This window comes from Marmota monax, unplaced genomic scaffold (genome assembly GCF_021218885.2).
Source record: "Marmota monax isolate L192 unplaced genomic scaffold, Marmota_monax_Labrador192_F-V1.1 WCK01_AAM20220418_F8-fsc00033, whole genome shotgun sequence".
Classification (NCBI taxonomy): Eukaryota; Metazoa; Chordata; class Mammalia; order Rodentia; family Sciuridae; genus Marmota; species Marmota monax.
In genome coordinates this window covers 6,935,141-6,952,041 of record NW_026694282.1, presented here as the reverse complement: position 1 = coordinate 6,952,041, position 16,901 = coordinate 6,935,141, and the positions used below count along the sequence as shown (strand labels likewise).

At 35.4% G+C, this 16,901-nt stretch overlaps 1 protein-coding gene across 3 annotated transcripts in view; it reads right to left on the bottom strand.

The window, feature by feature from the left end:
- Window positions 1-16,901, bottom strand: part of Focad (focadhesin) — a 296,580-nt gene that overhangs the window by 116,380 nt on the left and 163,299 nt on the right. For all 3 annotated transcript variants that reach the window (XM_046467321.2, XM_058586381.1, XM_058586382.1), the window contains exons 16-19: window positions 16,430-16,564; window positions 12,731-12,781; window positions 11,734-11,817; window positions 4,963-5,089 (exon numbers count right to left, since the gene is read on the bottom strand). In XM_046467321.2, coding sequence (XP_046323277.1) covers window positions 4,963-5,089; window positions 11,734-11,817; window positions 12,731-12,781; window positions 16,430-16,564 — 397 coding nt within the window. The remainder of the gene's footprint in view (window positions 1-4,962; window positions 5,090-11,733; window positions 11,818-12,730; window positions 12,782-16,429; window positions 16,565-16,901) is intronic.

Sequence of the window (16,901 nt, the reverse complement as noted above, 5' to 3'; positions counted from 1 at the left end):
GATTCTATACCTAGCAGACCCAAAAGACTCTACAAAGAAACTATTAGAGCTAATAAATGAATTCAGCAAAGTGGCAGGATATAAAATCAACATGCATAAATCAAAGGCATTCCTGTATATCAGCGACAAATCCTCTGAAATGGAAATGAGGACAACCACTCCATTCACAATATCCTCAAAAAAATAAAATAAAATACTTGGGAATCAACCTAGCAAAAGAGGTGAAAGACTTATACAATGAAAACTACAGAACCCTAAAGAGAGAAATAGAAGAAGAGCTTAGAAGATGGAAAAATATACCCTGTTCATGGATAGGCAGAACTAACATCATCAAAATGGCGATATTACCAAAAGTTCTCTATAGGTTTAATGCAATGCCAATCAAAATCACAACGGCATTTCTTGTAGAAATAGAGAAAGCAATCATGAAATTCATATGGAAAAATAAAAGACCCAGAATAGCAAAAGCAACTCTAAGCAGGAAGTGTGACTCAGGCAGTATAGCGATACCAGATTTCAAACTATACTACAGAGCAATAGTAACAAAAACAGCATGGTACTGGTACCAAAACAGGCGGGTGGACCAATGGTACAGAATAGAGGACACAGAAACCAATCCACAAAACTACAACTATCTTATATTTGATAAAGGGGCTAAAAGCATGCAATGGAGGAAGGATAGCATCTTCAACAAATGGTGCTGGGAAAACTGGAAATCCATATGCAACAAAATGAAACTGAATCCCTTTCTCTCGCCATGCACAAAAGTTAACTCAAAATGGATCAAGGAGCTTGACATCAAATCAGAGACACGGATCTGATACAAGAAAAAGTTGGCTACGATCTACATACTGTGGGGTCGGGCTCCAAATTCCTCAATAGGACACCCATAGCACAAAAGTTAATAACTAGAATCAACAAATGGGACTTACTCAAACTAAAAAGTTTTTTCTCAGCAAAAGAAACAATAAGAGAGGTAAATAGGAAGCCTACATCCTGGGAACAAATCTTTACTCCTCACACTTCAGATAGAGCCCTAATATCCAGAGTATACAAAGAACTCAAAAAATTAGACAAAAGAGAACAAACAACCCAATCAACAAATGGGCCAAGGACCTGAACAGACACTTCTCAGAGGAGGACATACAATCAATCAACAAGTACATGAAAAAATGCTCACCATCTCTAGCAGTCAGAGAAATGCAAATCAAAACCACCCTAAGATACCATCTCACTCCAGTAAGATTGGCAGCCATTAGGAAGTCAAACAACAACAAGTGCTGGCGAGGATGTGGGGAAAAGGGTACACTTGTACATTGCTGGTGGGACTGCAAATTGGTACGGCCAATTTGGAAAGCAGTATGGAGATTTCTTGGAAAGCTGGGAATGGAACCACCATTTGACCCAGCTATTCCCCTTCTTGGTCTATTCCCTAAAGACCTAAAAAGAGCATGCTACAGGGACACTGCTACATCGATGTTCATAACAGCACAATTCACAATAGCAAGACTGTGGAACCAACCTAGATGCCCTTCAATAGACGAATGGATAAAAAAAAAATGTGGCAGTTATACACAATGGAGTATTACTCTGCATTAAAAAATGACAAAATCATAGAATTTGCAGGGAAATGGATGGCATTAGAACAGATTATTCTAAGTGAAGCTAGCCAATCCCTAATAAAGAAATGCCAAATGTTTTCTTTGACATAAGGAGAGTAACTAAGAACAGAGTTGGGAGGAAGAGCATGAGAAGAAGATTAACATTAAACAGGGGTGAGAGGTGGGAGGGAAAAGGAAAAAGAAGGGAAATTGCATGGAAATGGAAGGAGACCCTCATGGTTATACAAAATTACATACAAGAGGAAGTGAGGGGAAAGGGGAAAAAAAACAAGGGGGAGAAATGAATTACAGTAGATGGGGTAGAGAGAGAAGTTGGGAGGGGAGGGGATGGGGGATAGTAGAGGATAGGAAAGGCAGAAGAATACAATAGACACTAGTATAGCAATATGTAAAACAGTGGATGTGTAACCAATGTGATGCTGTAATCTGTATATGGGGTAAAAATGGGAGTTCATAACCCACTTGAATCAAAGTGTGAAATATGATATGTCAAGAACTATGTAATGTTTTGAACAACCAACAATAAAAATTAAAGGAAAGAAAAAACAACAAAAAAAATAATAACAACTCTTAAGAAACACATCAGCAGGCTCCCTTGTTCTCTGATTTTTGTTGGCTTCAACTAGTAAGAGACAATAGCAGGAGATCAGAGATAAAAACAAAGTGAAGTCAGGGAATGCATCCCCCAGACACCTTCTAGTAGTTGCTATAGTCTGCATCTCTCCCGAAGGCCCTGACGTCCAAATTCCAGTTGCAGACCAAAGACCCCAATTCCTGCATACTAAGGCATAGGTATAACTACTTCAAGCTAAGTATGGACTTTCAGAATGTGTCTATGAATCATTTGTTTGTGAAGACAGTGGCATGATGGTAACAATGTAACTATGTGCTTTCTCAATAATGATTGGATTCTAACAAAAGGGATAAGCACACATGTCAAGGAACAGGTACATGTCTGCAAATAGATTAAGCCAGCAATGGATACTTGTCTATCTACCAAGCTCCACAGCATTTTAGACATTTTCAAATAACTCCATCCAAAAAAAAAAAAAATTTTTTTAAATAAAGTTGAGATGCCAGGAGATTGAACGGAGCTAACACACAGAACACCCTATTTCCCTAGCTAGCAACTAGGATTTTTTCCATTGTCTTAGAGTCTTGCCCTGGTTTCCTCCTTACAGTGGACCAGGTGAGAATCTGAAAAGAGGCTGAAAATCTATAGGATGTCACACAATTTTTTTAAACAACCCAAATGGCCTTCAAAAACGAATAAACTGTAGTATATCCACACAATGGAGTACCACTTACTAATTACAAACAAAGAAAAATAAAGTCAACTAATATAGGCAACTACTTGGAAGGATCTCAAGTATACTACCTTGAGTGAAAAAAGCTAATCCCAAAACTCTACATACTGAAAATAAGTAGTAAGCTCCAAATAGGTCTATAATACAGTTAATAATATTGTACCAATGTCAATTTCATGGTTTTAGCAACACATTAGTGTTATGTGAGAAGTTATCATAAGAGCAGCCGAGTAAAAGGCACACAGGAACTCTCTCAACTACTTACAACTTCTTAACATCTAAAATTATTTTTAAATAGGACATTTTTTTAAAGTCAATAATAACAACATAAAATCAAGCAAATTACTAGATGTACTTTGCAGCTGATTTTGTGTTTATTTGAATGGGATCAAGAGGAGAAAAGGGCCAGGATTCACTGAATCTCAATGCAATCCACTTTTCTACCTGCAGCACCTGGTGACATCATATATCATCCATCCTATATTCTGTGGTCTACATTTCTAACGCTGGTACCTTTGTGCTGGTATTTTAGTTCTCTAGTAATGAGGAAAAGGGAAAAATGGAAAACTTTGTCCATGGTGGTGGTTTGCCAGACATAGCTGGCATCTGGACTACCCAGCTAACTGAATTTTCTCAAAACAACCACAGTTGTTGATCTTGATCCCTCCCCTTCTTGGGGAAAGGCACTGGTAGCCATCAAACAGATTCCACAGAAGAGCCAAAGGCCACCATAGCACTGTATGCACTGGGAGGACAGACACAACTGCACAACTTCACAATCCCACCTCTTTCTCAATCCCCAGGTTCTCCTAGTGCCACAGGGCTGGAATGGGGAATGCATGTAAGAGGGAAAAAAGTCATTTAAAAAGCCCAAAAGGACTTCTGGCCCCAAGGTTTTCTTAGGTACAAGAAGAACTCTAGATGACAAGGCTTGTGTTAAGGGGAGGTTCTAGATTCTGAAGAGCTCTGAGGTAGAAAGTGGGGGGAAAAAAGAAAACAGTGAGCAAGTCTTTAAGGCTTGTTTTAAACATCAGTGAAATCTCTGTGTGAGCTGTACCATTCAATTTTTCTCGGTGAAAAGAAGGCAGGGACAGGAGTTTAGTCTAGAAATAAATAATTTATTTCGCACAATATCTCAGGAATCTCCATGAGGAAGAAACCAAGAAAAGAAACTTAGGCTAGGCTAGTGTGATGATGGTTTTCACTAAATTAAACTTCAAAAGTAGAATTAGTTATATTTTACTCTTTGCTCTAATACTGAAAAGTTACTAATCACTATTTACTTGGGGAATTTTTAATTTTTTTAATAATCAGAAAATAAAATTTATAATAAGGTAAAATCCCAACTATAGTTCACAAGCAAACAAATTTCTCAGATGGGACCACCTATGGTTTCCTACGTTAGACATAGTAATGAGGCATATGAATATTTCTAAATATGACATCCACATAGAATAATTGACTATCACATGTATGCACTGGAATACTTTTTTAAAAGCCAAAGTCCTATAAACTTTTATAAAAAGTCGAATGCCCATACAATTTGAACCATTTTAAAAAGCAATAATTCATGGCTCTCAAACATCTATAATATCTTTGGATTACTTAATACAACAAATAAACTTATAATGATGAAACTACACAACGAGTCTATAATCTAAGGATCTTTTCACTTTAACATATTAACAAAGAGGCATTAGTTAAACCAGTGACCTAAAGTCCCACAACAAATTTGTCTTACAGAATAAATTTAGCTTTGAAAATGAATTTTAATTGTCAGTGAGACCAATTGTTTAAACTAGTTTTCCAGTTCAATTGTACTCAAGTCCAGTGGTTTTGGGTGTGTTTTGAACATGGCACTACTTAAAGTAGTCTACACAGGAGAGATGTGGGCACCTAGCATTTCAATTAGAAAGGAAATACCTCAAGTTAAATTAAACTACAGTATAAACATATCACAACAACAAAAAAAATAAGTCAGATGGTAAAATCACTGAAACATGCTAGCTTCCCTGCAACCAAACAGGAGTCACCTGGTAAAACCAAAGGAGGAGTGAGTGACAACAGTTTCAAATAGCAAGGACCAGGAACCGAAAGATCCACATCCTCCTCGTCTTCATCTTCATCCACCTCATCAGGAATAGGGATTTCTGGTCTTATCTGAAATGAAAAATATTATAGAGAAGATGATATAAAGTAAATTATGGAAATCTTTGTGTTTTTTGTACCTGTCAAAATTTTTAAATTGTTAGATTTTGTCACTCTATAATGTCAAAAGGCCATTAAAAATAATTTCTTAACAATCTATTTATGTTCCTAATTGAATAGTAAATTCCAGTTGCCTTATCTAATACAATCTCAGACCCATTTAAAGAACTAACAGGAGAAAATCACCATAAGCCAGCATAAGCAATGATTATTGCAGAAAATGAGGGAAATTCTACATCATCCAAAAATAAAATGCAAACACTAACATATCCAATATATTGAACTTTTATGGCTTACAGTTAAGTATTTGCCTTGTCTGAATACTTTTTTTTTTAATTTTGTGGCTCTAGCTATACTTGTACAAAAAAACTTACAATATTCCAGTAGAGATATAGCAAAGATCAGGGAACAACAAAAGGATTCAGTTGACTTTTTTTTTTTTTTTAAGACTTGGCAGTTTGTTGCTACAGAATATAAAAACAGTAAAATCTGTAATTGGTAGCTATACTTTATGGTATCTAATTTGCATTTTGAAGATTTTGTGGTTGCTCTGTGATTAGTTAGGTTTGTGTAAACCAAAAATAAAAAAATGTAAAAAGATTGCCACTATCATAGTTTCCACAAGATATAACTGTTAAGCAATTAATTAAATTTTTAATACTTTCAATGACATACCATCATAATGCCCACATGGAGATAATTAAGCATTAGGGGAGGAAATCAAAATATATAAAAGTGGTTGCTATAACCATAAAGTTCCAGAACCCAGTCATTACCATTAGCCTGTCTCCCGGAGTTATTTTTAGAAATAATTAACAATTCCTGCAGACTGCCTTCTTCATAGGTCCCCAAAGCACTGTTTCATTTAGGAACTGCACTGAGTCAGGATTCTTGCAGAGGGATAGAGGAAAAACGAGAGGAAATGCTTCTCCTAAGTATAATAATCTGAACTCCAATGAAGCCTTTCAACCATAACCAGCATTCTCTTCACTAGAGTGAAAGCAACTTGACCACCTGAGTACTTTCCAAGACAAGACTCGATATTGAACCGGCTACACCTAAAGAGATAATATCACATATGAAGACGTTCACTGACAACACTGCATACCAGAGAGAAACTGGCAGGTTTGGAAACCTTTTGGTTCTAACAATTAGGGTTTCCCAAGTGTTTCTCATCTGCATATATATTAGAATTTTCTAGGTTTACTATGATCAAGAGTTATCTTAGAGATAACTAAAGTGATCTAAAACATCCTGAAGAAAGGAGTTGTTTCTGTGCCCCTCAGCCTCACACCCTTTTTGACAAACCATAGTTCTTCAGGAAAACAGAATCCCTGTGTGGCCCAGCAATTCCACTTCTAGGTCTATAACCAAGAGAAATCAAAACAAAATCACATAAAAATTTGCATATAAAAGTTCATAGTAGTATTATTCATAAGAGCTCCAAAATGGAAATAAACCCAATGGTTCATCAATTGATGAATATATAGACAAAATGTGGCATATCCATACAAGGGAATATAATTCAGTCATAAAAAGGAGTAAAATATAGATACATGCTACACATAAAAGAACTTTGAAGGAAATCAGCCACAAAAGAGTGTATCTTGTATGTATCAGAAGGACCAGAATAGACAATCTTATAGAGACAGAAGGCAGAGCAAATGTTGCTTAGGTTTGAGGGTTGGGGAAAGGGGGTAATGTGGATTGACTACTAATAGAGTTTCTCTTAGGGAGAAAAGGGTTCTAAAATTAAAATGTGCTTGGTCTGTGATTAGATGCCCAGTTCTTTAAATATATTAAAACACAGAATTGTACAGTTTAAATGAGTGTCTGTATGGTGTGTGAATTATATGTTAGTAAACCTGTCTATAAAGAAAGGAAGGAGGCAGGGAGAGAGGAGGAGGAAGATGAGCTACACAGGCTTTGCCTCCACCTCCACCAGAGGGAATTGTTATGAACCTGTGTAGAAAGAATGCTAAAGGACCAAATGTTTTAAGAATTATTTGCTGTAAAAAGGATATCACTGTTGAACATACTTTAACCTATCCAGTCCTTCTGCTTAGTCAACCCAAACAGTATTCAGGCCATCGATATTTCTAAGAGACACAAGAGAAAGAGCTACCATGAAGAGAATAAAGAAAACTGATCTACCCATCCAATTTATCCAATTTCCTATTCAAGCAACTGGATGCCTATATTAATGTATCTGCTGTGCAATGAAAAACATATGTCTACATCTTGGATATGCATAAATTATTACAAAGAAAGTACAGCTGTACAATCATTTAAATGCAGATAATAAACTCCATGTTTTTATAATGATATGATCACACTATTTTCCTTCTTTTTGGGGGGAGAAAGGGGGTACCAGGGATTGAACTCAGGGGTACTCAACCACTGAGCCACATCCCCAGCCCTATTTTGTATCTTATTTAGAGACGGATTAGAGTGAGTTGCTTAGCACCTCACTAAATTGCTGAGGATGTCTTTGAACTCACGATCCTCCTGCCTCAGCCTCCTGAGCCGCTGGGATTATAGGTGTGGGCTGCCGCACCTAGCTGATATGATCACACTTTCATTATTTTTTTCTTCAAAGGTGAGCTGATTCTCTTGGACAAATTAGCACTTATTATTTGTTGGACCTCCATTCCATTCCATTTCCCTCCTTTTCTTCTCACTTTTTAAAGAATTATTTGTTTCAGCTTCCCTATGCAAACACCAGTATTCTCCATTGGTTTGTGTGCAACAATTGAATAAGCTCAATGTGAGTATAGCTAGCAAGAATCAAAATAAGTCTTATGAAAGAATACCTGTTGAAGTCATAAAATTTTGGCAACTGGATTCCATCAGCTGCTAAAACACCCTGGAACAACTGCATATCCATTTAAAACACACATGCAACAACAACAAAGCCCTTCCAATTATAGCTAAGCTGTGTTGAAAAAACTTAAATGGAAAGCCAAAAATATAAGCTGACAAATTACTTTTCAAATCTGCTTCAAATTGAATACTGGAAAGCTTAGCCTACAAAATGCCTTCCCCTCCAAGTTCCAAGCCAGATAACCTTTCAACCACCTTTCTGTGTGTATAACCTATGAATATCCCAGAGTCTGTGCATAAACAGAGGATTTTAATTTGGAACATGTCAAGTATCTGCATAAATTCAGTTAAAAAGAGAAACAGCTTCTGATGAATGCAGTGACATTCACTTAAATCAAAGCCAAACGGGTTACGCCATATTTATACCAACCCTAGATGCATAATGAGTTCTTTTATATTACTTCTAAAATTAACTCCAGAAATCAACAAAATAATCTATCTTAAGACTTCTATAATAAAAAGTTTAATTTTTAAATAGCTGAAGATTTTTAATGAGTTTGAATCAGAGAAGGGAATCAATATCTTCTACCTGAACACATATCCATTTCTAACTCTTTTACCAGAAAAGCAACTCTATGTACTTGTTTTATTTTTTCCCCCTTTGAGAGGGCCTTTTGATCTAAGGCAGGGCAGATCAGTAAAGAGCTTTGGAAAATAGAAAAAATACAACTAAAAGGGAAAAATCATTCTTGTCATTTTTTTCAACATTAGAATCAATGAGTCCTCAAAAAAGTCCCCCCAAATTGTGGAACCAACTTTTGATCTGCATTTTAAGTGGTACAAAGGTACCAGTAATAACAAAATACATGCATCCATTCAAAATCCCCAGCTCACAAAACAGGGTCTAACAGTAGATGTCCAACAAATCATCATTAAACTGATGCAAATGTTGGGTATTCATCACCTCTAGTTCCACAGAGTGTCCTAATAACAAGTCAGTGACAAGAAAGATGAGTTAATGGATGTGGTATCAGCTCACATGGGATCTCATTCAGCTCTACTATCCACTGGACATTGTCCATCTTGCTTTAGATGAACTGTTTCATTCAGCCCTACATTTTCCTTCTGATGTCTGACACTCTTCTCATTCCTTCTATTCTACCTGTTAACTTTCAACAAGTCATATACTACAAATTGATTTCCACCAATTAACAAGAAAGACTTGTTGAGTAAATTTAAAGGAAAATAGTACTTATCAAAGTAGCTGATAATTATTATTTTTAATTAATTCTACTTAGAATTCATTGTGGGCTCAAAGTTCATTTCACATGTTTCCACAAGCAGAAAGACAGAATGTGGATATAATTTCACTGGAAAAAGTATACAGGGATTTTAAGTCTTATGAGTAACACAGTTGCCCTTGGTGCAGAATAAGTAATCTTTGATAACAAAGAAGAATCTTGGTTTTCACATGATAGAAGTGCCTACCTAGCAGGGGCTTTGCAAACATTGGAAAATACTTTTAATGAAAATGAGCCTGTTGCACATCACTGCTATCATTTACAAAATAGTTATATCCTTAGCCTTTGGGGGACTTGTTTGGATATGAACCCATTGAACAATTTCTGACTTTTAGTCTTCAGGTATTTAAAGAACCAAACTGAAAATAATAGATAAAAGGAAGAATACATGACGCAGTCTTGCAAGTGATGATTTTTGGTGAGGAGACAGATCCTCTGTATGAGAGGCTGGGAAATCAAAGTGAGGAAAGACTTTCCAATCACTTACACCACCTCCTTACAACCTCAGTTGAGACTCTTCACATGGTGAGCCACTGCTACTTTTGGAAGAAGAATATATCCCAGAAGAGGATTAAGACAGAAAAAAAGGTCGAGAAATATAGCCACAAAACAGTAAGCTGTATAGCACTGCTTTACCACTCTTTGCATTCTGATAGTGGAAGCCCAAACAGATGTGTGTGCTTATACCTTCCAGCATAAATATTATGCTTGGTTCAGAAGATGGGTACCACTATAGAAACCACCTTGCTGCCAAATCAGCACACCATCTTGAACTTCAAATTCAGGCATGGTCTGTGGTAGACAAAGATTTTCTACCACCTGTGTAGCCTAAGATCTTTATTTGTGATAAATAACAAACATCAAATTCAAGATAGTGTGCTGACTTGACAGCAAGGTGGTTTCAACAGTGGCACTCATCTTCTGGACCAAACATACTATTTATGTTGGAAGGTATAAAGAACTATTTATAGCTATTCAGGGATTAAAGGATATAGAAGAGTTTGAGTAAGAAAGTAGCTACTATTTGACACAGTATAGCATTTAACTGAGTATAAATTCCAACAATCAGAAACTGAATGTCATCCTAACATCACAAAGTAGGGGAGAATAAACAATCAACAGTACATGGGAATTGTTTAATAAAAGCTATTGCTCCAGCAGGAATATTTCAAGAATAATTGCTAAAAAATAAATGTTTATGCTGTGATCTAAATGAGCAATTGCTTATTTAAAAAAAAAATTAAAACGATATCTCTCCAGATGCTATCGCTACACTTTTGGTAGGCATTTACACATCAGTTTCACATTGCTTTTTTTCCTTTTTCAAGCAGCTGTGGGTATTTGTAGTCACCATAGTACAGCTTGAAGTCCCATCTTTTTAAATTATATGCGTTATAAAACACCTTTACTTAAGCCTTCCCATTTGTAAACACTGCATGACAAGCCATCTAATTTGTCTTTATGAGTCCTTAATAGTATAGAAAATCCTGCCTTATTTAGGATTTGTTTTACAAGAACCTATTTTTAGTTCTCTTCATATGGTGGCTCCAATTCAGTTCAGTAAACAAAAGAGTGCCAGGTTCTTACTGGCATCCAATCGCTGTAGAAACTCAATCCTGAAGAAAAAGCCAAACCCATTTTAATGCCTAAGGATGCCAACAAATTACACCAAATCTGCTTGCCATTTGACCTCCAGGATAGTTTCTGGTTAGTATTATATGTAACTTCGTGTAACACAACATCTGCTTTATACCCTAAAGTGATTCAATAAACACCCAAATACATTTGAACTTATCATGGCACTAAATATGAAATCAGATATTGAACTCCTTAACAGGATCTAATCATTTTAAACTGGTTATATTAGATAGATACCAGAAAAAGGATTGTATTGTTTAGTTCAAAACTAAGATAATAAGCTTATTTTTAAAACTAAAATAATGCCATACTATGTGTTAAACCTCAAGATACTATCTTCATCCAACTCTCTAGGGCTAAGCTATACATAATTTCACAGTATATTAATAAATAGCAGATTTTTTCATATGGTATGTGTTATTTATCACAAATAAAGATCTTTGGCTATAGAAGTGGTAGAAAATCTTCATCTACCACAGCCCATGCCTGGATTTGAAGTTCAAATTGGCACACTGACTTGACAGCAAGGTGGTTTCTACAATGGCACCCATCATCTGAACCAAGCATACCTCCAGTCACCTTAAAACAACTTCATGTGCACCACAGCTGTCTTTCATCTACTTCAGAGTTTTAAATTCATTATCTGGAAGCATAAGACCTCTACAGTCTTAAACAGATGAAGCAAATATACAATGTGAATTCTTACATATTGACAATATGTCTAGTTATACAATCATTCATCAGGTAAGAATCTCCTAAGAAAGGGACTAAAATAAAGTGGTAAAACCCAGCAAAGTCATCGAGAGATGTTAGTGACAAAGCAGAAATGCATACCTTTTCAGGCAGATGAAGAATGGTGTGTTCTCCTGCACTAAAGTGGGACAGAGACTTGTATGCAGCATTTGCTACAATTGGGTCCTAGAGAGGGTGAAGGAACAACAAAACAAACAAATAAAAAATAACATGTATTAAACATTAGATCCAAAGAGAGAAAGAAAATTTTCCCTCACCAACCCCAAGGTTCTAGAGTCAATGCGTTAGAAAGAGTACTCAAGCCTTGCCTAGGCCAAAAGGACATTTACTTGCAACTTCAGAAGAGAACCCAAGAAAATCTAGCCTCATTTCAAAAGAAAATACTGTGGAGTGGAAAGGCCTGAAGAGGGAAGTAAGGACAACTGGAAAAAATTATCAGCGCCAAACATTTTTCTGGAGTATCTGTTCCAAATAAAAATAGAAAAGAGCATTGGACAAAAGGGTGGGAAACACTATACTTTTATCCTAACTTGGGCACTAACCATAAAGCAACTCATAATTGCTCAGGTCCCCATGAAATAGTGTGGTTTAGCGGAAAGAGTATGAGGGTTTAGAATTTGGGTTTGGTGTTTGGGTTCTGGCTCTCCACCTACTAACAGGGCAAGGGGGCCTTTTGGAATCTAAGCTCATTCACCCATGAGTCAGATGTGACATCACCAACACCCTGTTCTTTATACTCCAGATTGGAAATGATACAAAAAAACAGAACTGAACTTTTTGTTTGGAATGCTTGTTGGTGGGGGAGGGGCAAGGCAGGAAATGAAAAAGATCACATAAAAATACGAGAGAATGTTAACAATCTCTCTTCAATTGTTGGATTAAAGAAATTAAATATGCTTTTCGATGAAGATGTATTAGCGGTATAAATTAAGAACGTTTTAAAATCTAAACATATTAACACTTTTTTAACCAAGAAGTCATCATTTCAAAAGAGTTACTCATATTTCTCATTCTAAGAGCCTTATTTCATGATTCTTGCCCCAGCTTTGTTCTGATTCACTGACACCCTTGACAGTACCTTGTTTTGTGTGTGAGTCCAGAGGAAACTAAGGACTTGAACTTTGAAATTCTGAAAAATTAGAAAACACAAAGAAAAAAAATTAAAGACAAAGATAAAACTGAGAATAAGCAATCTGAAGTAGCAAATGATGGAAATTAAATCACTTTTTAAATTACATCATCATTAACTGACTCAACCTGTCATTCATAAAATGAAATGAATGAGTATCATTCATAAAATGAAAATACTCAGAAACAGACCTATCATCTAAACTTAGATAAATTAAACACAGTGAGATTTTAAGATTATTAAATCTACAACCTAACCATTTCTCACTTACCCCTCAAATCCTAATAAAAATGTCACTATTTCACGCCACTGTTCCTAATGCCCTATCTAGGAGAAAGTTTATCTTTCTCCAAAAGCCATAAGGCATGTGGCACACGTTAGCATCTGGTATGATTAACACCTTCGGAGGATGTATATTCCTTAGAGCAATGGCTTTTTTTTTCCCCTTCATTTTCTTGTAATGTTGTCATAGTATAATTGTGAATCAGACAAAACTCTTGCCTCACAGTTCAGAATGGTGATGAAAAGATTATATTATATATATATATATACATATATATATAAAATCAAAATAATGTGTCCCAAACAATGGTAAATATATTGTGTCCAAACAACATGAACAAATATTTTTTACATACCATGTCTTTTTTTATTTCAAAGATTTAGACCAGAGAGCTCAGAGTAGTCTCTTAATAATGACAAATAATAAATAATTGGTTCAACATAAAAATCAATCTTCCAATATTCAACGTCTTCTTCATTTCAGTAAGATCTAATGTCTTGCCCTTCAAAATCATTAATGGTTCTCCTCTATCTCCTTGTCTTTGCATATTCTATTCCCTGAACTTCAACTGGAAGTAGCATTATATATTAATTCTTCAAGATCCCAGCCTATTGGCACCAACAAATTGAGGTTACCTTAGAGTCCTCCTAAATGATGTCTCTCATTTCCTCCATATTTTCATTGCCCTTTGATTAACTGTACCCATCAAATGTTATTATAATTATCATTGGTCACTTCCATCTCTTTACCAACCTTTGAGCTTCTAAAATAACATGCTATAATGGAAAATATAACCTATCGAGCTAGAAAGTCCTGGATTTTGGCACCAATTTTCACTTGGTAACTACTATGTTAGTTAAGGTACTTGCCTGGTGCATGGCAGATATTCAAAAAAATATTATTTAATACCTAATAGGCCTTCCAAAGCCTTAGTAGTTTCTTTAGCTATAAAATAAAATAATATGTTCCTATGAGGTCTTAGAACTAATTGGTATAAAGTAACTAGAAGAGTTCTGGAAATTTAATAGGAATTCAAAAATAGTATCTATCATTATATGCTAGTATCTCTAAAGCCTAGTATTATTTTAATAAATGTACTCTCTATGAATAAAAATACCAAGTATTGTGCAAACCAATTCATAAAATATGCTATAATTGAACCATGGACTCATAATTCTGAGGCAGAAAAGAATATATGTAAACATATCTATGTAGCAGAAAAAAGTTCTTATAACACTATACATAAAGAACTTTAGAAGTAATAGGCTTATGCTTAGAGAAAAATATTAAAAGATTGGGATGAGTGAAAACAATTCTTTATTTCCTAAAACAGACTTTAAAATTAGAAATGACACAGGAAGTCTGGACACAGGGAACAACATGAACAAAAGAAAAGAAAAAGTTTGGAAGCATGTAGAAAAATTACAGGTGGCCTCATTTCTCTGGAACACAGGGTGCAGGACAATAGAGAGAGGCCATTGTCTTATTGGCTGGATGTAAACAGGTTGGACTTCATTTTAGGTGAACATAAGGCACTGAAGTGATCAGGAATAGAAGTGACCTAAGAAATGCTTTAGGGAGGGGGCATGGGGGTAAAAAAGATGGTGGAATGAGATGAACATTATTACCCTAAGTACATGTATGAAGACACAAATGGTGTGAATATACTTTGTATACAGAGATATGAAAAATTGTGCTCTATATGTGTAATGTGAATTGTAATGCATCCTGCTGTCATATATAACAAATTAGAATAAAAAAAATAAATGGAAATAAAGAAAAATGCTTTAGAGAAACTAAACTCAATTTTGGCTTATATCCAAACAAATTCTAAACAATTAAAAGAAAACAAATTATCTAAAAACACACAGAGAGGAGAGGAAGGAAGGATGGAAGAATGGACTTCTCAGAGGGTGGAAAGATAGAGGGAAGGATGGAGAGAGAGCTTAACAGTTCTCCACTTCTGCTTCTGAGGGGATCCCTGGCACTGAAGTGACTCCCTTGACTGTGAGGGAAGAAATGGATAAAAAAAGGTCCCAAAGCAGTCTGCCTGAACAACAGAACAACCTTAACGTTATTTCAGCTCTGAAATAAATTAAAAGAGGGGAAGTCTGAATCTAGTCCAAAAGACAATTCACAGCTATGTATAAGCAAATAAGAAACCAACACACAAACCACTTCATAAATTAACCTATAATAAAATCAAAGAAACTCAAAGAACAAGCAACACAAAGGTATGAGATTTCAGCACTGGAAGACAGAAAACAGACACACACAACATGCCCCTGCCTCCGTTTCTAGACCCAGCTCCTTGTCAGTAGCCCTGCAGGCTTTGTGACAATAGAAGGGTGAGTAACCAAGGACTGTAGACATTAAAAAAAAAAAAAGACTGTTGGTGGCCTATAAACTCTAGAAGTCACAGATTGATTCTTTTTTTAATACCCTAAAACAAAAGTCTACACATCTTAAGAATGAATTCAAAATACACTGGATTGGTTCAGTTGTTTATTCAGCAAGTACTTAGAAATTACACAATATGTTCCGGGTGCTGTGTTAGATATTTAACCTCAAAAAGGACAGATTTGATTTTATTCATTAGGTGGCATTCAGAATTATTAGAAGTAGTGTCCTATAATCCCATCTAGTCACATGATCTAAAATACACAAAGGACTACAATTAGAATCTTTATGAAGTCTGTGAAGCACTAGATCAAAATAAAAGCTCACTAAGACTCCAAGTGAAAATCAGCTGCTGCTCCTGGCAGGAAAAGTAACAGAGGTGAACACAAAGGAGAATATGACGTACAAAAGTGGAAGTATAAATGTAGTTTGCCATATTCTGATTCATTTCACTCTTTTCCAAGAAGAGATAATGAAGAAAATGCTAAGCAGCAATATATGAATTTTATGGCAAAAAAATCTTCTGCCAACTGTTTCAACTCATTATAATCACACTGAGTAATCTGCAAAACTGGAAGAATATATGTTGTCTTTATTAAAGTCTTCCTAGATTATTTTTTAGAGCTTAAAACGTTAATAAAATGATTTGAAACTGTTAATCTTATGAATTCTATTATTTTAAAAGTATCATTTTTAACATAGTGGCTTTTAAAAGTCTTGACCACACTCTCATAATAAAATCTCCGTCTCCTTTAGCTAAATAAATCATAAAGACACAAAATTATAAGGGTAGCAATCCTCCTACTCAAAAGGATCCATAAAAGTATCAACATGTTCTCAGAACAAAAAACACTAAAGGATTTTTGTCCAAGAAAATATTACAAAAATTCATTCTAAAAAAAATTATTATGTCACACGTCTTTGTAAAGTAAAAACAGGCTAAGGTAGCTGCGCTGAAAACATACCTCATATTCAGCTGTATTGACTGTTAAGGAAGGAACCAGAGAAAACAGTTCACTCAGAGTCTTCAAAATGAGAGGTCTTGTATCACAACTCAACTTCGGAGAGAGGGCTTTCCAAGTAGAGCGAATACAAACAACCTGTGAAGCAGATTGAAGAAGTCAATATCTAACAAAACTCCAACTCACATCCAGGCATTAGTTAAGAATACCGTATTTCATTATATAGAGACAAGAACAAGAACATTCCTAGAAGATTTAGTAAGTTACTACCTCTCAAAAGAAAATTGTAATATAAGCTGTTGAAAATCCAGCCTGCCTGTGTCAAAAATCCAGCTTTTTGACTACTTTGTTTTGGTTACCCAAGTATAGAACCATCCTTCTCTCGCTCCCTCCCTTTCTCTCTCATACACACACACCCCCTACATGCATAAAAAATTCACTCCAGATCAACAGAAGAACCATTCTGTAAAATGAA